The sequence below is a fragment of the Propithecus coquereli genome, unplaced genomic scaffold (genome assembly GCF_000956105.1).
Source record: "Propithecus coquereli isolate 6110/MARCELLA unplaced genomic scaffold, Pcoq_1.0 Scaffold22, whole genome shotgun sequence".
In the NCBI taxonomy this organism is placed as follows: Eukaryota; Metazoa; Chordata; class Mammalia; order Primates; family Indriidae; genus Propithecus; species Propithecus coquereli.
The window spans coordinates 3,454,390-3,480,442 of record NW_012147189.1 but is presented as its reverse complement, the minus strand read 5'-3'; the positions used below and the strand labels follow the sequence as shown (position 1 = coordinate 3,480,442).

Below are 26,053 nucleotides of genomic sequence, written 5' to 3'. Positions count from 1 at the left end.
TTAAAACTCTAAAGAGTTTCACAGCAAGAAAATTATTCCTGTGACTCATTGTAACTCAAGAGAGCAGCTGACTCACTTTAGTTAGCTCCCTTAGACATGAAATTCTCTTGTTCAGTATATATCCCCTTGATATACTAGTATTTGGTCTCTTTCTTACAATTATAATTTTCACCCAAGCACATTTTCACTTTTAATTTTTAAAATGGAGTAGAAACTACTTTGGAAAATAACACTTCGAGAGTAGGATGGCTTTCAGTTTCAAGAAATGGAATTCTGAGTAAGCCCTAAAAAAAAAAATACATACACACACATAAATATATACAGACAGAGAGAGAGAGGCAGGTTTTGCAATGGTGACAACTCTTTCTCCCCTATTTTGTTTTGCTTAAGTAATCTGAAATAACCAGGTCAAACATAGCAACAGGGTGTGGAAATGTCAGCACAGTTCATGGGGTTATATGGGTCTGAGCATTGTTATGTTCAGTTCCTGTAATGCTGCTGGTGATAAGGCTCTTGAGACAAAGGACGATAATTGATGGAAAGAGGCTTAAATCATTGCTAGAAGAATCAAGGTCCTTGTATCTGTGTACATCGACTCTTCTATTCTCCTTCCGTCTTGTAAAGAATTTTGTCGTCTTGCCTGTTGGCCCCCTACTGCTCTTTGTAATGGATGCGACCACAAGTGATTCCTTTATGCAGCACACAGGGTGTAATTGTGTCTGTGTGGTGTATTAGTAATTACCAAGCTGAATTCCCATATTGTATCTTTACTGCAGGCATGGAAAAATAGGACATACAACCCTGCAAAACCATTTTCAACCTAGATAGTGAGCCACTTAGAGCTATATTCCAGGGACAAAGCCTTTTATATGCACACTTTTTAAACAAAATTATCATTGTTGAGTCATTTGTGCCATGCAGAATAAATTCGATTTGGGGAATGATTACCTTTGATATTATATTATTCATTTCTGACTCTTCAGCAAAAGCTTTGTAATGTGGAAAATAGTGGCTTTTTTAATTGCTGAAATAAAAAGATTAATATTGCTAGATATAATAATAATATGAGCTATAGTAGCTATACTAGATTATCAAACAGAAAAGATAGTGCATGACATACTACATATAATAGATTATATAACATTCATAAACATTAAGTAATATAATTATTTTAATAGCATTTTTACCTTAAACAATGATATTTTCATATATAATTTATCCATGTTGGCTCGAGCATTGTTAAACTTCAAAAAAAGCTGACAACAAATTTTTGTTACAGTAAACAGATATAAATTAATTATTAATTTCTTTGCTATAAAATTTGCATCATCTTGTATGTATTATGTAGGTGATATTGATTTGACTATCTCCTAATCATTTGGGATTTGAAATGTCTACAGTGTTATTTATCTGTAACAGAAGCCAAAATAATCCAGGCAGGTTGGCTTAAACAAGAGGAAGTATGCTTATTCTATGTATCAAATGCTTAGAATGACAGTTGAGAACTGTTCAGTAGAAGAGCAAAGACATTAATATGGCCATTTCATTATCAGTAATCAATGCATTTGGATTTATTTTGTGAATTATTTACTTCATGCATGAAAAATTATAATTATACTTTTACCTTCAAATCTAAAAGTGGCCTTTCAATATGTGTATTTTAAGAATTTTAATTCCCCTTCTATCTGTAGATATTTTTATTCAAGCAATAATTATTAGATTCCTAGAATGTACGGAACTCCATAGTGACGCGAGGAGAGATACAAGCTTGGTCTGTGATTTCACGAAACAAACAATCCAGAGAAGATAGAAAATACACATGGGAATCAACTGACCAAAACAAAATAATGAGGACGATGAGATATTTGGAAGAGGCAGCATAGCATAGTGTTGGGGACATCAGTTCAAGAGATAGACTGCCTGAGTTCTTATCCCATCACCGCCACTTCCTAGTTGTATGTCCCTGGGGAAATTACTTAGACTCTCTCTGTCTTAACTCCATCGTTTGTAAATAGGGGTTAATAATAGTACTTAGTACACAGCCGTTCTGAGAATTAAACGAATGAACATTTGTAAAATGCTTAGAACAGGGTCTGGCATAGTAAGATTGATGGTAATGCTGCTGCTGCTGCCGATACTGTGTGATCAAGTAATAACTGCTGGGAAGAAGGAGTTTAAAAAGTCAGGAAAGGCAGCTATGATAGTCATTTTTAGGCTCAAACAAGTCCAATTGAGAACGATGGATATGAACTGAAAAGGATGTTGGTAAACCTTTCAAAAGACCAGTTATGCAAAGAGTCACAAGAAAAAAGAAACGAGGGTATGATACTGGCTCGATATGAATAGAATGGTCACAAGCAAAAAGAAGAGAGATGACACAGTCAATGAGGAAGAGGAGGCAGGTAAATCAGGCACTCTGAATATTTGATGTGGAATTAGATGCCATACAACGGTACAAGAAGGACAACCTATGGTCTACACCAGTAGAAGAGCATTATGACAACCAGTTCTAGAAGAAGTTTCTGCTGGAAAATGTAACTGTCTCTAGATAGAAGCAGTAAAAAGTGTTGTAAAAAGTGGAAGTGCCAAAATATTTTAATTTTTATAAATATGTATATGTGTGTGTACTAAAAAGGCTAAAACCTTTCACTATACTTACATATTTATAATATAAAACAAATTGCTTTTGAAATGTGCATATAATTTCAATTTGCACTGATAATGTGAACATTCACTTCTCTGACCGAGGACTATTTATCATATGTAGAGTGTTAAAGAAGCAAATTATAGAGGCCTCAGGAAATTTAGTTTAAACTATATGAGCTTCTCTAGATTAAATTGAAAAATAAATCAAAATCTATAAATTCAGAAGTTTCTAATGAATTATGTGCCCTTTTAATGACACATAAACAGGTCAGGATTCTTGATACAACACTGCCAAGTATAAAAGCTCTACCCTCGCACCTTCACGTGTAGAATCTAAAAGCCCAGCCCTTTCAAGATAAGCCAAGGTGATATGGGAGAAGGGACAGACACAACAAGTTTCACAGTCAGGCAAACCTGGTTTCTACAATTCTCATAAACTCTGTGATCTTGGGCAAGTTTCTGAACTTCCACTGAACTTCAGGTTCCTAAGCAGTAAAATAAGGATAATAAATCTCATTTCTGGCTTTTCTGTAAGAATTAACGTACATAATATACGTATATAGCCATTAGCACATGTCGGGTACATGATCTCATACACATATTTTCTTCCTTGCTGCGGCTTCTTGCATATGTAAATTTAGGCAAAATTTTTAAACTTTCACTCTGTTTTATATATAAATACACACACAATTTGGACACTGAAATCTGGTATATTTTGTGCTTACATTTAAAAAAATGTCATGTTGTAAATTATTATATATACTACATGCATATCTATTTCTTGTGTAATAAAGTTATGAAATTCTTCCGAGGTAAGATGCTCACTATGCAGATTTTAAAACTAGGGAAAAGGTAGAAAGAGGAAAAAACTAGGAATCACAAAGGAATTCTATTAAGTCAAAACAGAGTTGGAAAAAAATAGGGGGACCCCGTCAAATAGAGAGGCTTTCCCAAATTCTGATGGTGAACTCTGATAGATAGAGTTAGGTATAATTTATTCCCTGGTGTACCCCTTTAACTACTTTGTATCCAAGGAAGAGCATCGTTAGACAATGACAGAGCAAGAGAGTGAGAGATGGAGAGAAAGAGAGAGGCAGGGAAGGAGGGTTGCGAGGAGGTTGATGGAGTTTTCAAGACAATGAAAGTAATTAGCAAGGCTAAGACAAGAGGGTCCCTATGCTGCCTGTTTCTTTTCTGACACAAAATTAAATAATTGATTTCATTAAAGTGCTAGCCAGTCGACAGTGCTTAGTGTGATGATATTGTTAACAATAAAATATATATATTGTACCTTGTTTCTAGGGTGAAACTTTAAGTATCTCTGCCCTAGCTCCCTCAGTATTTGATGGTAGTAATGATACATACTCTTGGAAGTGAGCCAAGCACACGCTAACATATTACACCTTTGGCTTAGTTCCAGGTGAACAGGTGTTTTAAATATTCCAGTCACATACCCACAATGTATATCACTACTGGGGACAGGATATCATTTCTAAACCGATGATGTTTGTTCTGAACCACAGCGGTTTCTCATGGTGAAGACTTAGCAAAGACGAACTGTGATTTGGGAAAAGATGGCCATCTGAGCCCTGCTTTTACTGATAGGAGGTGTAACCAATTTGCAATTCTGAACTCTGCACCCGCTCTCTGGCTCCTGTGATCGAACCACTTGCTGGCCAGCATCGGAAGCAATAGGGAAACATTTCAGCACTTTCTGCAACTGAGTTTTTACAAATATGAGAGATTTTATTTATATTAAAAAAACTGTAGTAAATCATATGATAGCTAATTGTTATATTATGATTAGGGGAAGAAATTAGGTTTGCATTAGAAACCACCATTCAGTTTGCAAACATTTTAACATAAAACAACTGAATTTTTGTGGGGTCCAAATTACTGCATTGAATTATTTCGTTCTGGAAGGAAAAAAAAGATAAAAATATCTATGCAGAAGTACATCTACGCAGAAATAATTCTTAAAATTCTTTCAAAATTCTTAGCTTCATGCCGTATACACACAAGCACACAGACACACTCAACACAGATACATTCACATACTCGTACAATTAATGTGAGACTGGCAGTTTCCAGCAGATGAACTCGGATGTATAACCTCCATTTTACTGTGCACAAGTTCCTGTGTCAGATCAACAAAACTTTCATTGATTTCTCTCTATCTCTTTAGCTTCAACCATAAAGTAATGCGATGGAGGAGGGGGTGGGTTCTAACTTCTCCCATCCACCTGCCTTAACCTCATACTTCATCTCAGTATAGACTGGATTCCTTTGACTATTAGTCAATAGTGTGCATTAGCTCATGGAAACAGACTTTGAACCATGTTTTGCTTCCTCCTTTTAGTGGTTCTGTTTCCCCTCATCTTTTAGCAGTGATCTTTAAAAAAAGTGAGATTCTATTCAGAATGATGGGATGGCTGTTTGAGGCATTTGAAAACTATTAGGTGGTTAATATGTGGTGAATATTATTTATTCAACAGAAAATTGACTTTAAGCCCATGTAGAAAGCCAAACATCATAATTGTAAGCTTCTTTTAAATGTTATACAACTTTGTTTAATTTTAATTTTCAAAAAATCCAGTTTCCCATCTGAGAGACTTGGGTATTGACCCGGCTGTGGGAAACCTCCAGAGAAAACAGGGGTGTTCCACTAGTGCGGAAGCAGAGTCCGGTCCTGTGGGTGGCATTTTCTCTGCTGAGTCAGGTCCTGCCAGCGCTACCCCAGGCTTTTACCAACAGGGCAGATTTTCTGGCAAGATGCAAAACCCAAGTCTTTGTGGTTCTTGAAGCTCTCCTTCAGTTTTCCCCTTTTCCATGGGACTTTGGGAAATTCTCACTTAAGATCACATCACATTATGTCTTCCTCGTAACTGTTGGGAAAAAAAAAAATGAAAAGTTTTCCAGTAATTTCTTTTACTTTTTCTCTCACCCAGCTTATAAAGTAATGGTGTTATCTGCATCTTTTTGAACAAACAGGAAAAGGAAGAGTTTATGTACCCATGATTTAGAAAAAAATTTTTATAGGGCATAGAAGATTTCTCCATGATCCCATAGCTTTGTCCAAGGAAAAACAGTAGTTTCTCCTTAAAAGCATACATTTTTCTGTTTCCCCAACCAATCCCCTCAACCCTAGCAAAAATGTAATCTCATGGTAACCAGCCTTTGCCACCCTCACCTGCTCAAGCCAATTGAAGTGACAACACGAGCAATTAGCTTGTGAATCTCAAGAGTGTATGTGACCCCCCAAAAAGCCAACTTTTTTCTTAGCAACAGAGACTTAAGATTCTTGCTAGTATTTAATAATTGTAATAACCTACACTTCATTTTACCCACATAGGTACAACCTATATGTTATTGAAAAGGACTTCCTTTCTGGTCTTCAGAATGTAGGAATTGAAAAGATTTAGCAACCTTTCTTTTCCTTAGGGTTTCTATAACCTTGACCTCATTTTAACTAGGTAGATACTACTTAAATATTATTGAAAGGCCTTCCCCTCTGTGTAGTGGGTACTATTGGAAAACAATAAGAAAAACATTTTAGATAAGATTATTCATCAGAAAATGAATTCTATTACAAATATATCCCTTTATGGAAAAAATAAGATTTGTCAGGAATTTCACCAATTTCAGCTGAGAGTAAGTGTTCAAAGGATACATAGACATAGTTTAGGCAATCTTTATAATTGGACTAGCTTGCAGAAGCAGAATAGTTCAGCAGCTAAGAAAGTCAACTCTAGAGCTCAGACGTGCATTTGTAAATTTGATTTTATCACTAACTGACTTTAAAAACTTTAGCAAGTTCTTGAACCACTTTACGTGCCTCTTTGTCTTCCTCTGTAGCGTGGCAACCACAGTGCAAGAGTGGCTTTTGAGAATTAAAGCAAGATCCATGCAAAGCCACAGGCTCAGTCCCTGGCTCGCATAAATGCTCAATAAATGGTAGGTGTTATTTCTGAGGAATGGATTCAATTAAAATATTAAGAAAATTAATATTTTGATAGTGAGGGAAGACTGGTTTAATTTCCTCTTCATGCCATAGAAGAAGTAATGTTGTTTTTATAATTACCTAATGAAGAATATGGAAGAAATGATTGTGCAAATGAAAACTATTAAGTTCACCACTGAACTAACAAAATCATTGAGCTTTCATAATTTAAGGAATTTGAAATCCCAAACTTAAAAATGAGGTTGCAGTACATTTACACTGATAATGCCTGAAATTATTGAAGCCATCGTGACTGCAAAAACAGGCATCCAGGAGACCAAGTGTACAGAGACTGCCCAGAGAAGGCTATCTAGGGCCAGAGGACAGAGAGGTCCGTGCGGCTGGCAGCCTGCACTTGGCCTTGCTGAGTTAGACAACAGGTGCCGAGCCACTGCCTGGGGTGGATATCAAGATGAACAAAATTGCTGATGGCCTGTGATAAAGCTTTATGTTAGATCATAAAGTGCTGAGCCCAGACACAATGAGAGGCCAGCTCACGTACCAAGGGATCACTTGATGTGCTCACTTGATTATTTTTTTCCTCCTTCTCTTACACCACCCTCAGATTCTCTCTCTCACTCATTCTCATTCCTTCCCTTCCTCCTTCCTCTCTGCCTCCCCTTCTTCCTCTCTCACTGCCAAAAGCTGTCTATCTAATCTATCTATAATCTCACTCTCTCATTGTTGTTATTCCTTTTTTAAAACATTTTCTAAGTAGAGAGATGGTTGTCAGAGGCTGGGAGGGAAAAGGAAGGGAGGGAAACGGGAGTTGTCCACCAAAGAGTACAAAGTTTCAGATAGACAGAAGAAATGCGTTTTGAGAGCTATTGCACAACAGGGTGACTGTGGTCAATAATAATGTATGTTTCAACATAACTTAGAGAGTAAGTTTCAAATGTTTCACAAAAAATGATGCATAAACAAGGTGATAGACATGGTAATTAGCTTGATGTAATCATACCACATTGTACACATATATCAAACATCACGTTGTACCCCATAAATGTATACAATTATTATTTTCAATCAAAAATGATATTAATAATGTTTTAATTATGGAAAAAAAGCAAGTGCATGATAACAATTTAAAAATTCATTAATGAAATTTATCTTAACAAATTTAGAAAGTAGAATCAAATGATCATCAAAATAAAAGCAGAAGAGATTTGATAAAATTCAGTTTCTATTCATAATAAAAATTCATAGTGAACTAGGAATAGAAAAAAATTTCATTAAGTTATGAACAATATCAATAAAAAGCCTCCATAGTAAGTATATAATGGTGAAATGTGAGGATCATTCCTTTTAAAGTTAGGAATGAGCCAAAAATGCCCCCATTCCTCTGCTTTAAGATTGTACTAAGGGCCTAGTCAATGGACTAAAATGAAATAAAGAAATAAAATGTATATGAATCACAAAAATTTTTTTCTCCCTATTCCTTTACATTTTTCATTTCTCAGTGCTCTCTTTAGCTTTGTAGCATCATGTGAAATCCAAGGTGACAATGCAGAACCTAAAAATATTATCTGTGTAATATATGAAGTCATGGGAAATTTGATTTTGCAAACTACAAGTTGGACTATGATTTTGGAACCATGGATCCATATACAGATAACATTCATAGCATAAGTAAAATAAATTAAAATGAGTTTTATTTTAATTATTAGTTAATTTAATTTGAAAATAAATTTAGAAAAAATTAACCTGCCCATAAAATAAGAAGGTAACAGTCTGTATGGGCCTTGATTAGCATGTGAATATCAGTAATACTAGGCTTTCCAAAACATTTCTTATGATTTATATTTCATTTATGATTATTTAATCTAGAAAGAGAGATCCCAGTGTGCCATATGGCAATGTATATTAGGTATTTTCTGAATCTCTTTGTACATAACTTGTGTCCCACTTATTTCTAATCATACACTCAATTCATGATTGCCTACACTAATGAGAAAGGAACCTTTGTATTAATATTGTAAAATGGCAGGACCTACAATGTGAGTCCAGGAGACAGCAACCCCCAATAACAAATGAGCCAGGAAACTAGAGGGCAAGTCCCTGTGGGAAGTTGAGCTGAGGGTCCTAACTCTGAAATGCTAGTGGCACTTTTGATGTCGGTTCTGGAAATACTGACTATTTTTCTGGTACCAGATGGAAATAGTTATATTGTTAAGAAAGTAAATAAAGCCCTTTTGATTGATGAATCCAAAATTCACATTAATTTGTGAAATTTTAAGGGCTCAGCGCTCTGCTAGTCCCTAGGGATACCCAGATGAGAGACACAGCCCTGCCTGCAGGGAGCGCAGTCTTTGGTGGAGTCCGAGGCAGGCCCACAGTGGCAATGCAGCATGAAGAACTGATAAGACTGCAGGGAGCACAAGTTTAAATAAAGTGACTGGGATGATGTTGGTGTGTTTGGTAAATGCAACAAAAGTCTTAAAGAGGGCTGAGACTGAGAAATTACCTGAAGATTTTGAAGCACATTTATTTTTAAGCACCTTTTGTTTTCCTGAAACTCCTTGATCATTAAAAAAAATAAAAAAGACCTATCCAACTTTCTTTCATTGGGCACCTACTGAAAGCAATTGAACGTAAAATTCACCACTTATTGTGGTGTGTGGTAATAACAGCTGTAGAGTATAAATGGGTTAGACTCTGTCCTTCTCTACAAGTAGTTTATAATGTGTTGGGAGAGATAAGAGGTAGAAAACCAATATAAACTTATTTGCAGAAAAGAAATAAGGGGCATTTTAAGTTTACTGCTGTGCATTTTACAGATTCAGTCTGTGGAACTTCCTTAATATCTCATGTCCCTGTGAGTAGACAGAGGTTTGTTCCCTGACCAGTTGGTAACACCTCTAGGTCAACTCTTCGAACCTGGAACCTGAGAGGAGCCATTTCCCCCATATCCCTGGCTTCCAGCCAGTCTTTCTGGCCTTTTGTTCACTAGTGAGTGCATCCTGGTCACTGGGCCATAGGCCAGGTCTGAGGAAGCCCCGTGGTGTTCTGCTTACTGATTTAACTGGCCTGGTCCCTGACCAGTGACCATCCACCTATTATATCTTGCATGCTCTCCGTTAAACACAAAGTTTGCCAATGTGTCAATCAATAAGATGAAAACATTAATACTGCATTAACCAAGTCCCAGGAGAGAAGAGATTTTACATCAAAAGAGACAAGTAATACACGTAAGGCTAGAGACCAAGGCTGCTAGCCTTTGAAAGGCCTAACAAACCTGACTAAAAGGAGAGAGAAAGTTCAGCGTTCCAGGTGGGAAAGCTTGGACTCCTAGCCACTAGCCTGTGCTTAGTCTGTCTGAGCCTCTTTATTGTATGTTGTCAGGCTGTCCTTGGCAGTATTCTCCTGCAGAACACATGTCCAGAAGAGTTAACCAAATTGTTGCAACACTCTACCGTCAGATACTGTGCTGGTTGCCAATGATAGAGGCCCTCAAGAGACTTCCTGTCTGCAAGAATCTTTAATCTAGAAAATGAGATAAAAACAAGAAAACAGATAGCAACAATATGAAATAAATGTCAATTACAAAGTTCTAGGGAAGCATAAAAGAGACATGTTAATTCCACTAACTCTCTAGTCTACTCGATTTTTTCCTTTTATAATTCAAATTCATGTATGAGGATGCGGGATGGTGGGGTGAAGGGGTGAGTGTTGCTAGGGGTAAAAGCAGCGTGTATCCTGGTTACAAACCTAGTAACTGCTATGTTTTTCCAGATCCCATTGTAATTCCATTTTAAATAAATACCTCTGTCGCTTCAGCCTTGGATTCCATTATTCTTTTATTAACAATATTTATTGAGTGTCATCCACGTGCTGGGCACATTCAAGTTGCTGTGGATACAGAGGTGAAAAAGACCAAGGTTTTGCTCTCGTGGAGCTTCGTTCTAATACGTTGAGACTCTTCTCTCCCCGGGCAGCCACAGTGGCTGTGACTTACATATTGTCTGCACACAATCCAAGTAAATGCTCTGCACTCCTGATACCTCATTTTCCTCACACGGCAAAGCCACGCGAGTACTGAGCAGTATGTGCGAACAGCTGTCAATACCAGTCTCTGAGATGGCATGTCACAGGCTCAGGCAGAACCCTCAGAATTAACATTCAGGTGAGTCTCCACAGGGCGTACTAACTGGGAGGTGGAGTACGAGGGACCTTCTCCCATGAATGCTGTTAGATCACTATAGAATAACCAAAACCCAAGTGAAAAGTTTCAGTAGAGAATGGCTTATTGCCACTTGTTGAAGAGCAGGCTGGTTTGTTAAAAAGAGAAAGACACCGATGAGAAAAAGGGTTTGAATGTCGGGTATTATGCAGGGGAAGAAGTTGAGGATGCTATGAATGAAATCTGTGTTTACAATCCAGAATTGGTCCTTGAAAATTCCTCTACCTGCCATTTAAGAAATTGAGGAATAGAAAAGAACTTGGTGAAGTATATTTGACACCATCCCAGATCGAACTCTGTTATTGGTGCATGTTGGTCCTGTGACTTAAGACATGAAAACCCCATCAAGAATATTCCCCAGGACAAGGGCCAGCCCAGGAGAGAAGTGGGCCAGGGTCAAGCCCATTAGACTCCTTTACTTCTGTTTGGCCAGGCAGATGCTGGGGCCAGGGAAGGGGGAGAAGGGTTTTAGAAAGGAAGCAATTTAACCTTCATCTCAGGAGTCCCCGGCTATCTTAGAAATGAGGATTTGGGTATCTCAGGTTCTCAGGTATGATCAAAATTGTCATGACACAAGTCAATCAGTTGCCTACCTCAAATCTGTATTTTGCACTGCCTTACAGAAAGCTCTGTGTATACTCTGCTTTTCTGGTAAGCTGGTGATAAGCTAGAGATCCCAACTAACAGAGATTTTTTTAAGTCCATCAAGGGTAATATCCTTGTTTCTGGGGGGAAATCTAAAAATAGAGAATAAAATGCACAACTGTGTCTCCTGCAATATATTTGGTTCTCAAAATGTTTATTAGAGCAGCAGCAGGCACAAAAGGCTTGGGAGCTGGAAAAGAATAGGCCGTCATGCCCAGGGCTCTGAGCAGGTCTAAACACACAGAAATCCAAGCATTTGCGCCTGAGATATTATAGTCTGTGTCACCCCCACTGTTCCCTGAGCTCCCACAGGGACATCCTGTGCAGTTACTGTGAAGTCATTCCAGAGATTGCTTTAACCTACCAGAACTTGTAGGTTCCTTACATTTTGATGTAATAATCTTATTAAAACAAATAAATAACACTGTCACCTTAGGAGACCACCCAACTCATTTCAATTAGTCTGTCACTGTTAGAAATTATGACTGTCACATGTGTTTGCTTATTCATTTATCCAGTGAACAGTTACTGAGAACTTAGATTGAGCCCACATATATTAACCGAGCCCTCTGTTAGCGACCAAAGATGTCCATTCCTCATAAATCTTATTCTCTGATGGTGAAGCAGACATGTTAAAAGATAAATTACAATATAATCTACCACATATAAAAAACGAAAAGGGTCAAGCGTTATAAAAGTACAAAGAAGGGAGTACCTAAGTCCCTAGCAAATTTAGGAAAAAGCTTCACCGAACAAGTGATAGCATTGGGTAATGGGTGTCTTAGCATGACTGAGGTTTGTGTAGCAGAGAGGAGGAGTAAATAAGATATTCCAGACAGGAATGAATGACATCAAGCAATGTCTTTAAAGGACATACCTGACCTGGCAAATGATACGAACTTCCCCCTTGGCCAAAGCACAGAATGCTGGAGAAGAGAGGAAACGAGGCTTGAGAGGGAGGTGGAGGGTTTGTTGTGCAAGCCATGGGTATGGCCGTTGGGAGCCACAGTGGTCTGTAAGGAGAAAAGGATAGTATCACTGCACAATTAGATTTGCATTTTAATTAGACCCTGCCAGAAATGTGAAGGAAGATTAACTGAAAGGTAGAAGACAGAAAACAAATGGACCAAGGATGTGAGACCAAATAGAAAGAATAATCAGAGTTGAGTCAAGAGATGATAGAATCAGGGATGATTTCTGGGGTTTTGGCTTAAACAACTAGATAGTAACAATGCCAGGAGGGGAAGGATGGGGGACAAGTGGATGGAGGGATAGGCGGGAATCAAGAAGCTAAGTGGGAAAAGAAGTGATGTAGTAGAAGAGACCATGGGAAATCCTGCAGAAATGAGGAAGCGTGGTGACTGCGAAAGTAGCCCTGAGCCGACAGGTGAAGACAGGGCAGAATGTAAGCAACTCTCATGTCACACGACTAATCATGCACGCATTTACTCCAATTGAATAAAAAGGCTTTTATTACTAGGTGAGAGCCGACACGGAAACAAAAATAATGATTCGGCCTTACTCTGATTACCCAAGAAAACATACACATCTTCGTTTGTTAAAATAAGTTATTAATGGTTTATAAAGGATGCTCCAACATATTATTTTCAAAGCATCAGTGCCTCAAGATTTAGCTTTTTTGTCCCTGTAACCCATTTGCAAGTAAAATGCCATAATCTAAAAAGGTTAGTATGTGAAGTTACATTTACATTTTATACTTTCAAAAAACCTGCTTCCTGATCTTTGTTAATTTATTCCTCTCTCTTTCTCAACCTTTTTTAAAAGTTCTGTCTTGTCTTTTCCTTATTTAAGAAATTACTAACATTGCCCATTTTTCAAAATCACCTGCACTTTGATCCTTTGTATTCCAGCCTTTATTTTCTTAAATTGCATTGTAGAGATTATTAGGATTGTCTGCGAATATCATCATGCATTTCAATCCTTGCATGTGCTTTAGTGTTTCACTTCAGATCTCTCCTGGATTCAGGATGTCAGGGAGTGTTTCATGGCTAATATATGTGCCAAACTTCCCCAGCTCAGTCCCATTCTAGCCTGGCCTCATGATGCGTGCCTTGTCCGTGTTCCAGGAGAGGTCTAGTGGAAGAATCCTTTAAAACTCCAAACCACTGCCCTATCCTGCGGAAGCCTGAATCATCTGATTGGCCCTAGAATCACCCTGATTTTCCATGAATTCCCCCAGGCAAAGGTTGGCCCAGAATAAGACCAATGTCAAAGCCCAGGAGAATAGTGGAGCAGTAGACTAGCATCCAAGAATGGGGATAAAAAAGATGAACTTTGCCCAAGAATTTTAAAACATGCTTATTTCAAATTTATAGTATCTGACTCACATTCACAAAAGTTTCCTCATGCTCTTTCCTACAAAGTTTCTGTTTTTCCTTTTCTAACCTTTACATTCTGCCTACAATACCACTCCCTTTTTTCTCCTTTCATGCTGAATTCTGTGCCCTCTTTCCTGCTGCCCTTTTGAACACTGAGTTATATGTTTATGACTTTCTTGCTTTAAAGGTTTCTTTGAACGCTCAGTTTTCCTGAGGCTCCATATTTCGACCAATACCCCAGTTTTTAAGCATTCAGTGATATAAAATTCAGGAGTTGTAATCAGTTTCATATGTAGTACAAATGACACCTATGCTGCACTGCTTTCTAAATTCAAAGCCGTATATTTCAAAAAAAAAAATGGTAAACTTGTGACAGTTACTTAGAAAGAATAAGATACTGAGTTTTAACATAATGTGAAATAGTAATATGAAATGGCAAAAAAAGAAATTGCAATTGCAAAAATCCTGTAGTAAGACTAATCTCCCTCCAACATTTAAGCATACTTTTCTATTCTGTTCATCCATTCATTTTCTGTTATTAATGTCACAAACGTTTATTAAGCCCCTTCCACTTGCCAGGCCCTGTGCTAAGTTCTGGTGATGCAAGATGACTAGTAAACAATCCCTAACTTCGAGGGGCTCATGGAAGCAGGAAGAAAAACAAACAAGCAAATTATCTTAATCATATATTCAGAAAAATTATCTGTATCCAGAGGACCAGACAACACCTGACACATAGTAGCAGTTAGTAAATATGTATCAAGGAGTCCAGATCTCACTACCATATTAGCCTCCAACCAGAGACACACAGTGGAGAAACCTCTGCATCCATTAACATTGAAGTGGAAGTGCGTTCCTTTCATTCAGCTAGCATTTATTGAGCACCTACATAGGGTAGGTCAGACTTCTCTATTGTGAAACTCTAAAGTGAATAAAGGAAAGCATTTTGTTAAAGACCTCTCAATCTAGCAGAGGAGACAAACACATAAATGATCAATAATGTGTAATTAAGACTATAATAGAAAAATGTATAGAACAAAATGAGTGCATAAATGAGGGAGAAATTAATTCAGCCCAGGTGATCAGAGAAATCTAAGGAAAGTGGATGTTATGTCAGCTCTACCTTGAAGGAGGGGCAGATACTCATTCCGTAAGGAGAGCCCAGCTTGAGCAAGGACATGAGGTACGAAAAGCATGTTGCTCATGCGCCATTATTCCTCACCTCCTGGAGGCCATGAGGAAGGACCTGGTGATCCTTGGTGGTCTCATCCAGACAAGAGTACCAATAATTATATGAACTATCACCATCTGAATGTTTATTTGAAATAATTTGTGGCTATTAGGAGACAGTCGGTGGATGCTTCCTTATGTTCAAAGACATTAAGAGTCTTTCAAAGTGTGTCTTTTATTTCCATTATTTGAAGATGAGAAATTATTCAGTGAAAAAAATTTCAACTCCAATATTGTCTTTTGAAGAAAGGTATAAAACAAAAACAATGAATATCTCCAGCTCTTTCCATCTTTTCCCCAGTAGGAGTTAGTATATGGTTAGAAAGATTGTTACTAAATAACCTAGAGGAATACAGTATTGTTAAGGTTTTATATTTTCAACTTTTTATTAAAATTTTTACCATAAATGAATAATTTTTGATAAATTTAATTTTTTCATACTCTCTATCGGGTATGATTTGCTTGTCTAATTAAAGTCTACCTGCTGATTGTACTAAATTCAGAGTATTTTAATGTGTCTTTTCATTTCTAGAATAAGAACAAAGAAAAAGAACTATGGTGCTACAGGGAGAGATAATACCTAAAATGCTTACAGTTTTGATTTTTAAAACCTATGGAAAAATTAACTGGCACCTAATCTTCCCCCAGCTTAAGTGATATGTGCTAGAAATCACAAAAAAAAAGCATCCAATATTATAGATCAGTTCAGAACTTTTTACTTTGAATTTGTATTGGCTGCTTCTCTAATAAAGAATTGCACAAAACCGTATCTGGCACGTAGTGGGGTTTTGATAACTGTTTGCTGAATAAATTTTAAATGAAATAAGTCAGTGGGCACAGTCCTCTGGGTAGCCACTTCCCAAATACTAAAGGTTCAAGAAGCAGCAGCGGCATGAGGACCAGCACACCAATAAGGGAGCACGTTTAAGAAATACCCTCAGAAACTCCATTTACAGGCAGTATCCATTTCAACTGCACTTCCTATTCCTATGTGGATTTACTACTTTCTAAAGATTATTCAGCTTGTTAAGAGTAGACAGTTATCTTCATAAAGCTGTGAATGAAAAGCAAAAAAAAAAATGATTCAGGATCAGAGGAAAGGAAACTACCTTTTCTAAGTTGATGTCTTTTTTCCTTGGCTTTTGTCTGAACACGACATTCATGCAACTAATAGTAATAATTCCTGCATGTGTTCTTGACACATCAGCCCTCTGAAGTAAGGGTTATACTAGCTATGCAAGAAAGGGCCATTATTTGGATTTTAACAAAGGTTAATAGGAGTAATTTTGAGTTTTTTACAAAGGGATTTGACATTTCTGTTGTGCAATGGGTAGGCACAAAAATGATGGTGAAAATATATATTCTTGAGGACTGAGATTGCAGACATGGGAAGAAATTGAGTGGTTGGAATCTTTTAATCTGTGATGTTGGTTCTCCAAAAAAAGCTGAATTTTACTTAAATAGTATAAATATAAAATATATAGCTTCATGTAGTTGAAAAAGGTTGATAATTTAGTTATTTATTTTTACTAACAGGAAATAATTTTTTAAAGAAAGAAAAGAGGAAATATTTTTTATTAAAAATATTGTAATTGAGAAGGGAAAATCAGTTTTAACCATTGTATAGGAAAAGGATTTTCTAGTTGATAACATAATGCCTAAGACAAGAAATGAGAGCTCCATGTGGCATTCTTTTTCATTTAAATTCCTTTCAGTAACAAAATAGAATCTGTTCCCCTACATCTATTTCATTAGAATTTTTGAAGCACCTGTCACCTATCATCATCAGTTTGTACATATTTCAAGATTTTCTGATGAACAAATGTAATAATGCGGGGTCCATATGTCCACATGTCTGGGAGGAGAGATTCCACGTGGTTTTGGCTTACCTGTCTGGACTCCTTTTCCCATCTATTGTATGGAGCATGTCACCTTCTGTCAATCTAATTATTTCTCTGGGAAACGGCTGTTCTCAGCTCACAGTGTGACAATCGCTGCCTTGCGAAAATATCCCAGAACCCTCTGCAGTCAATTGATCTACCCCAAAAGTGTCACTCTCACGTGGAAGCTGACTTCGGTATACAGGCTCACTCCAGGTTTACAGAGTTCTCTGAGGGAAGAGTTTCTTTAGATTCATAGTAAGAGGAGCCAGTGGTTTCAGTAGATCTCTTGCCTTATCTTGACATACAGAATAAATCCTTTCAGAAATGTAGTCAGTCAGCTGGAAGACACCATACATACATCCAGGACTTCTAGCCTCTATAAAAGGATAACAATTTAAGTGCCTACATTACCTGACCAATGACACTTGTAAAACATCAGAGAATCTTTCAGAGGCCAACAGCAGAGTTTCTGATTTTGCTAGTAAAAGGCCTGAAGGAATAATGCTTATTTATCCATTTAGCAAGCCCTTTAGTTTATATCGACTATTCATTACTGTGATAAAGACAGATTTGGCTGAATCTAACAGTAATTCTTTTGTTATCATTAAACAGCTGTAGATTTTTCATATAATAAAGATAAAACTGCTCTTATAGTTCCACATTCACACTATGGTATTCAAGTTTGTGCCATCACTTCCATTTTCAGAGCTTTATAATTCCACCATAATCATTTGTTCTTGGCAGAAATGTGTTGTACAAGCACTCAGCTGAGGATAATATTTTTGAACAATTTTTTCAATGTTCTTTCTGGTTATGTGATTATGGGAATTTGGAACTCAATATTAATTTGTTTTTCGGGTTTTGGGTTTGTATATCTCAAAATGCTCTTTTTTAAATAACACAATTTAACTTGCATCGTTACTTAAATACTGGTGATATTCATAGCAAGAGAATGTAGTCACATACGAGAAGAATTTATTAGAGAAAATGAGCCACCTCAACACTGCTGTTTCCTTCGTGACTTCATGGCACTTGCTTTGTTTGCTTAATAGTTTATATAATTCTTCAGGTACAAAGTGAGTTGTTGATCTAATTGGATTTTTACTCTGTAAACTGGTAAGTGTTTTATTGACCAATAGGCACTTTCATTCTTGACTAAAATTTGACATCTAAGAAGTATCAATATTTCAACCATATTTTCATGCTTAAAATTTTCCCACAGCTTAATTTTTTAAAATATGTTTCAGTGGCCTATCTAGAACTGTAGTGACACATGAGTGGGAGAGACTAGGCTGCATCCCTCACTTAACAACTGTGGGAAAGGTTGGGCAGGGGACAGGTGAGCTCCACATTGCCCCCAGGCAGGAGGCACATATTTGTGCTTGGTGATGCTGGTTTGAGACCTGGTGCAAGGTTTACCTAAACTGTTCAGAGAAGACTTGTGAGAGATAATGAGTTAATATTTGTGGAGATCTTTCAATAAAGTGTAATTGATGTTTTGTGTTTTTTTTTGTAATTGATGTTTGAATTTTTATAAACCTAACACAATATCTACCCCCTGAAAGCTTTGTAAGAATATTTAGCACACATGTATGTGCCAGATGGATTGTAATGACAGTTGATAGGCTTCTCCTAACCCTTGCGTTCTGTTGTCAGAAATCTGCATATCAAAACAACTATAATTTTTACAATAAAATGTATTGCATAAAAGATTCGGGTGCACATTGAAAAATCTACTGCCTAGACAAGACTATAAATCAACATTATGTAAGACTTTAACTTAAAGGTTTATATAAGAATATTCTTAACATGGCTTACAGAAATATAGGTAGATAACTTTTGAAAAATGTCAGATAGCATTTTCTTGATCTTACCTATTTTTCTCTACAAAAATGAACTCGTATGAAAAATATGTAGAATATGATGCAAGACACTCATAAATTATTCTTAAAAGCTCAAGGATATGTAGAGATCAAAGCAGAAACACACTATAATACAATAGTTATCACTCAGAAGAATGTTCTTGTGATTGAGATAATGCTGACAAGAGTTTAAAACACAGAAAGTTAAGTTAGTAAATAAAATTATTATTCTAATATATTGTGATGCCTTTTATAGTATTATTGTAGAAACCCTCTAAGGGTACTTATTCTGGGTGAAAAATGATGACTGTAGATCCATGATGGGGGACAGGTGGCCCCACCAATTATAAATTCCCCAAGATTGTAAATGTATATTTTATCATCTTGTGTCAAAATATTCATTTTAATATTCAAACATTTTACCACATAATAAGCTGTAACCATATGCTTATTTGTTATATTATACCACTATAATATTAATAAATATTTACAGAGCCTCAGTGTATCATAGATATATTAGAAATGGTAGCTTTCTTGATTTTTGATTTTAAGTAAAAATCTTCAGTGCCTCAGAAACTAATTTTAAATGAGGTTACATTTGTTACACATTGATAAGAACCAAGGAGTTTACATTTTTAAGACTGACACCCCGTTTTTAACTCATGTTGTTTTATTTATTTTCCCCAATTGCATGAATTAAAGATGGAGTGTTATCTCAGCTTTGAATTCCTTAGCTTGATGTCACAGCTTTTGCTTTATTTGTATGTGAATTCTGTCTTTAATAAAGATGAGCTCTGCTGAACTTTCTATTAATGAGAGACACTTAGGTACGCATCTCTTTATAACAGATAGATCTTGGATAGTACCAGAAAAATTCGGTATTGTTGCTGGTCTATTAATAATTAACATCGCAAGCTGTGTGATTAATCAGAAGTTTTATGATCTCTAAAAACATAACATTATCTCTGTAAATTGCATTGTATACAATTAAGTTGACAACCATCAGGTTTTAAAAAAAGAAAGTAAAACTCAGGACTTCTGACTCATACTTTTTCTGTTACCATGTTGTATTAGTATTTATCCTTCTGTGACAGCTAAGACTAGACCAGACCTACATCCAGGAGACAGCAGGTTCAAGATAAGGCACTGACTTTTCACTTTCATGTGTCAGAAGACAGTCTCAGGGTGATTCCTACTCAGCTGAAAAACCAGGAAGAACTTTTGCTAGTTTGGTAGTTATTGACGTGGTTACCTGTTTTCAGTGTCTCAGCTCCTGATAATGAAGCCCTAAGCTGGGCTGTCTTGACGATTCTTTCAGCCGGTGTTTAGGAAGATAACTTCCCAATATTATAAGTGTCAATACAGATTCTCACATATATAGAACTCTAACAAACAATCCATGTGAGTGCAGTGTCTGAACATTATTAATCGATGCCTTGTGAGAATACTAGCTGGGTTCTCTTTTGATGCTGTCAGGTGCATCAGAAGTAGAGGCTCGGGGCAGGACACCATTAGTGCCAGCCTTTATTTTAAATTCAAACTCAGCATCTGTTTCCAGCATTTCTGCCTTTGTCATCATCACAGATTCTGAAATCATTGTGTAATGTCCTGACTTCTAATTTTTCTGTGGGAAGATGGAGTGTTGCAATTTGCCACCTTACTTGTATTCTGCTGTAATTGTCTCTCACGAGATATTTGAAACACATGAATTCTGTATGGCAGAACTTTAGCCCTCACACCCTCTTTGTTCATTGACTGAATTTAGGTCGCAAAAGGAATATTTCCCTTTTATTTTTTTAAGCTGGCGACGAGCACGCTATTGAAATGACTCACGGTTTCTATCTGTGGTTTCTTTTCCCTGGTGTAGTTAAGCATATGTAATAACCTGAAATACTGGACAGCTTGAACTTCTATAATGCCCCTGAATGTCTCTTACAGCCTTTGTCTAGGTTTGAACTTTCCGAATTGTGTATTTCAGACGTTGAGAAAGAAAGGCCTTAACGGCTGTGACAGCCCAGATCCCGATGCGGACGATTCAGTAGGTCACAGCCCTGAGTCTGAGGACAAGTACAGGAAAATTAATGAAGATATTGATCTAATGATCAGCAGGCAAAGATTGTGTGTAAGTACTCGCAACACCTTTCATTTGTTTTACTCTTGATATTTCTCTGAACCTGGCAGGCATTGAACAAGAAGGAAAACAAAGGCTGTGAAAGCCCCGATCCCGACTCCTCTTATGCACTCACCCCACGCACTGAAGAAAAATACAAAAAAATTAATGAAGAATTTGATAATATGATCAAGAGTCATAAAATTCCTGTAAGTACCAAAGGTAGATGGCTGGTCTGCTGATAACTGCTGCGGTAACATACCTTAACCCTCTCAGTGATGGCTTTCTCTAAGACGCTTTGGAAAGTCAGATACGATAGCCATCTCATCCCACGCGCAGTTCATTTAGAAAACAAACCCTAAGGGATGCCAGAATTATGTGCTCTGAAAGAGTTGCCATCGCAAAGGTCATTCTGAGAGAGAAACAGTTCACAGGAGGAAGAGACACACCCTGAATTTACTCACTTTTAAGCGCACGGTCCACACAAATCACCATACACGAGTGAAACACTAGAATCTCCTTCCGAACAAGTTTGAGGATTTGCTATAAAATCCATATACATGATATATATCGTGTGCTGAGAGCAGATACACACGTGGAACTGCAGTTCTTTCATGTAAACTGACAGTCATCACCTAAAGAAAAGCTGATTTCTGTATAAAACTCCAGCCCCTCTCCCTACACATGAAATTCAGCAACAGCACTGAAGGGTTAAAGCTAATGCTCGCTGCAGGGAACAGACTGCATGAAACCTAATGGTAAGATTTCAACATGTTTGTGTGCTGGGGTGATTTTAAAGCTTTATCAGAATATTATCCGCTTTGCCTACACCAACATTTTCCATGCTTTAACATTTGGCTAAATTTTGTCTTAACCAAGTCAAAAAAATTTCTAACAATCAATCATATGCCTTGCCAGATATTTAAGAGAAATAACTCTGCATGTATTATTTTGTTTGCCCACATATAGAGGGGAAAAGTACATGCCTTTTATTATTATTATAGTCTGTCATCAGTCAAATGATGTTAATTTTGTGGAATTAAGGGATGAAACTGAAGGGTCACATGCTTCCTGAATAACTAATATCAGTGCCTGAACCCTCATTGTTTACAAGCTTAGTCAGTAACCAATTCCTTTTCCAGAAAGTGCATTTTTTGTAAGTTAGCAAAACAGCCTAAACCTGAGGATTCAGGGAGACTGCAGTGAAAATATGCTTTGGTGATCACGAATGTAGATATCTGAGGGCAAAAACTCTAGACCAAATTCACAATTGCACTCTAAAGGTAAATCAATGCTTTACTGTAGTAGGTCCACACTTAACCTGTATTGAATTAAATTGAACACTTTACAACTTATTTACAAAATGTATGCATATTAAATTTCTATCCTCATAAATACATGTCTGCTTCTTTTGTTAAATGAAATAATAGCAGTAGAGCTTTAGTTGAATCAGAATTATGAATACACTATATCAGGAAAGAGAGCTAAGTGCTGTAAATTCTTAGAGGTTTCATAAAACTGAGTGCTATGTGCAGCACATCCACAGTGGGCACCTCATCAGATGAAGTATTTCCTGTCACATGCAGCGAGGTATATTTCTTACGCCCAGAATTCTTAAATGGTCAGATAGCCATTGAGATTTTTATTTTGCCCAGAAGAAGGAAAGAAACAGCTCCTTTGGGACAATCTTCAGTTCTTACAGCCTGAGTTTCTCCTGCTGTATAATACACTAGCATGGAGCTGCTGTGTACAAAGGTCCGTGAACGTAGGTTTTTAAAGCAAAGCACCTTAGATGTGTCAGATAGTAAGAATCCTCTGTACAGCCGGGAAAAGGGCACATACATGCAGTACTGCTGACCACCTTGATGGAGGTGATTCTAAATATAGGTGCAGCTTTAACCCCCAAAGTTCTAGGGGAGAAAGAGATGTGATGCACACCTCGGTGCACTCCTGTCATGCAGAGTTCAAAATCAAGATACATGATTTCTTAAGAGGTGCAGTGGTATGTGGCAGTGGCTGAAAAACCACATTAGAGTTTATGGGCAGAGCTGTGAGAAGGAGCCACACAGCCCCTGCCTGTACCACGGAGTCTTCATCTCCTCAGTAAGTGCTTCAGTCTCCCCGATGAAACGCCCAGTTTCTGCACATTGCTCTCAGTTGCTGGAAGTGAATTTTGTTGAAAGTTTCCACAGCTGCTAAAACATTTACAGCAGGGCAAGGACACTCTGCCCTTTGTGTGTGGAGAGTGTCTCCACCTCTTTAAAAACATTACAAGACTGTTTTTCTATTTCAAAGACCCAGTTTGAAGAGTTTCCCTTTTAAAATAGAAAATTTAATATTGCAGTCACCTGTTGGCATAATGTAATTTATGCCCATATTCCTCAATTACATGAAATAATTCATGGGTGATTTGGAATCATGTCGACCAGCATTTCCTCAGGCTGAGTTAGCCACGGTTCATGCTGGGCTTCACAGCAAGAAAAAACATCTCCATTTGAGGAACCAGGAGTTAGGAAATGGGCTGAATGAATGAGAGGCGGGTGCAAGTTGGTTGAGAGGGGAAGGGAGGAAGTGGAAAGAAACAGTATATGTTTTCTTCAAAATAACGGACTGTGAAAAGAAAGAAAAAATGCTGTAATTAGGATCAAGGGAGGAATTAAAATGAAAAGCACTTGAGATTATTTATATGCAGAGGAGAAACGCTTGGAGGAAGGAAAAGATTGAACATCTAGGTACAGTGGAGATAAAATGTCAAAGCTTCTCAAGAAAGGGGAGAAGGATGAAATCTAAACAGCATGGAGTTTCAGACGTCACAGGCGTAGCTAGGGTGGTAGGTGGGTAGCATGAAGTTGAGTGGGTAACCATATAATAACCTCTATTTTTTTATAGTTAATTTTGCTTCTGTAGATATTGGGGAAGAGGGAAGCAGGTGTTTGAAAGAGGACCGAGAATGATGAAAGTTTGGGTATTGTGAGGAAATGGAGATGGAGAGGACATGAACAAGCACATGCTAGAGTTGACAGGTAGCCTTGAGGACATTTAGATATCAGCACCTGGTAGTTAGAAGCCATCAGAGTTGTGTGACCTTTTTTTCTCTACTAGGGCCCAGCAGCTGGTAATCGTTGATCAGAACTTAAGGGTGTCATTAGTGGCCAAAAAAAAGAGAAGGATTCAGTTCAATCAGTCACATTAGATAAAAGAAGTCCCATTAACTAAAAATATTTTATTAAAAATATTTTATTTGATTTTTTATTGGACTTCTCCTTGTGATAAATTTGGGAAAATAGTGGGTTTTGGATAAGAGTTCAGATACCTTTCTGACAATGACTCGCTTCAACCATGATCACTTTGTTCAGGGATAAAAACTAGAAGCTTTTTAGCTGTCATGTCTGTATCTCTCAAAGCCAGGACCAGCTTCATGGGCATTTGACCTGGCCCTGCTCTCATAGGGCTGCCGTTGGTTAAATGCTCTGCTGTCACTGTTTTAAACGAGGGGCCCCACGTTTTCATTTTGCCCTGGGCCCTGTGAATTATATCGGCAGTTCTGCTGAGAGCATTTTATTTGATCATCCTAAGTTCCTTCTTTCTTCCTGTATTGAGTGTTTTTAAAATTTGGAGCCTGGCCCTGAGATCTTTACAAGTTTGGAGTTTTTAACTACTTTTTGGCTTTCATTTTTTAGATAAAATATTTTTTTACATGTAGATGCTTTTACGTTTTTTAATTTTGAAAAGTCAAGAAGAAAAAGAATAGTGCCAGTTCCTTGGAAGTATTTATATGTATGTTACGTGTTTAGAGCAATTTAGTCTGTTTATGGATACAACCATTTCTCGCCTCAGATAAGGAAATTGAGGTCAAGGGAAATTAAATGACCTGCTTGGTTAAATGGCAATTTATTACATAACCTGGACTGCAACTGAGCTTTCTGATAGAAAGACTACTGTTCTTCCTGATTCTCTAAAATATCTTCTCAATGTAGCCATTTTTAAGCTTATAATTCACTTTCAAAATTATTATAGGTAGCTCCTGATATAGATAAGGAAACAAAGCAGAGGGTAAAGAGAATACAAAGAATTTTGACATATTTTATAAATTCTGAATTTTTGAAGTATTCTCTGATAACGTAATTATATTTGACTGCTGTTTAGCCAGCATAAATGTGTTTTATAGTAATCATCACATTGTTTATGGTCCAGAATTCTGGAAACTGAATAATTAATTCTTGGGGATAATAGAGGAAGGAAGGAGTAGAGCGACTTTCACTGAACTGGTTGTTAGGATGGTTCAGAACTCAGTACATAATTATTAATAATCCTCTTTATTTTGGATGTGCATATAATCACCCGGGGGTGAGGGGGGATGGGCTTTGCTCTCTAATGAAGCACAATCAACATTCTGTAGAATATTAGGGAAGATAGAGTTTTGTAGCTGATCCTTAGGTGCCCAGTAATAGTTAAACATTTATAAGTAGTAACGATGAATACAAATTAAAACATTTGTAACCAGAAGATAGTTTGAAGATATGAGCCCTAAATAAATATGGAAGAGGGGAGTATTTAAGATTTCTTTTTGTCCAAGACCTCAGTCATCCTAATGTGGACGCTCACCCACATTCCACGAAAATCCATCTAGTTTATTATTTATGTGGTCCACAAATACTAAACTTCTAATATCCAGCCCTTATTCACTTAACAGTATGATTTCTGACTGCAATATTTTATTTCTATCCAAAAACTTATATATTGTGCACAATGATTTAGTAGCAAAAGCAACAGACTCAGTCACTGGCGAGGTGACCTTGGGCCACTTACTTAATCTCATCAATTTATAAAGGGAAGAATTAGACCTACAATGAAGAGATGTTGAAAGGGTTAAATCACATCATGTATGTAAATTATACAGCACTGTTCCTGCTCAATAAATAATACATAGTAAATGGTAAGCTTATATTTTTGTATCAGTATACTGTCAATTCATATAATAAAAGATAGAGTAGGCTTTGTGTTGCCTTATAGCAAAAGAGCTTGAGTACCTTGATAAAGGGGGACGTTATTTGACCAACATCATAATTGATTTTATAAACAGGAGAAAGAAGAGCAGGGAAAAGAGACCAGGAGGTGGGCAGGGGACAGGGCAAGTTGCAGGATCAAACAGAGTGAT

General features: G+C 37.1%; 1 protein-coding gene across 4 annotated transcripts in view; it reads left to right on the top strand.

The window, feature by feature from the left end:
* The window catches only part of MEF2C (myocyte enhancer factor 2C), a 175,349-nt gene that overhangs the window by 113,432 nt on the left and 35,864 nt on the right, over positions 1 to 26,053 (top strand). For 2 of the 4 annotated variants that reach the window (XM_012644767.1, XM_012644766.1), the window contains exon 4: positions 20,764 to 20,907. In XM_012644767.1, coding sequence (XP_012500221.1) covers positions 20,764 to 20,907 — 144 coding nt within the window. Of the gene's footprint in view, positions 1 to 20,763; positions 20,908 to 20,966; positions 21,105 to 26,053 lie in introns of all 4 variants that reach the window. The other 2 variants (XM_012644765.1, XM_012644768.1) reach the window with 2 other exon arrangements.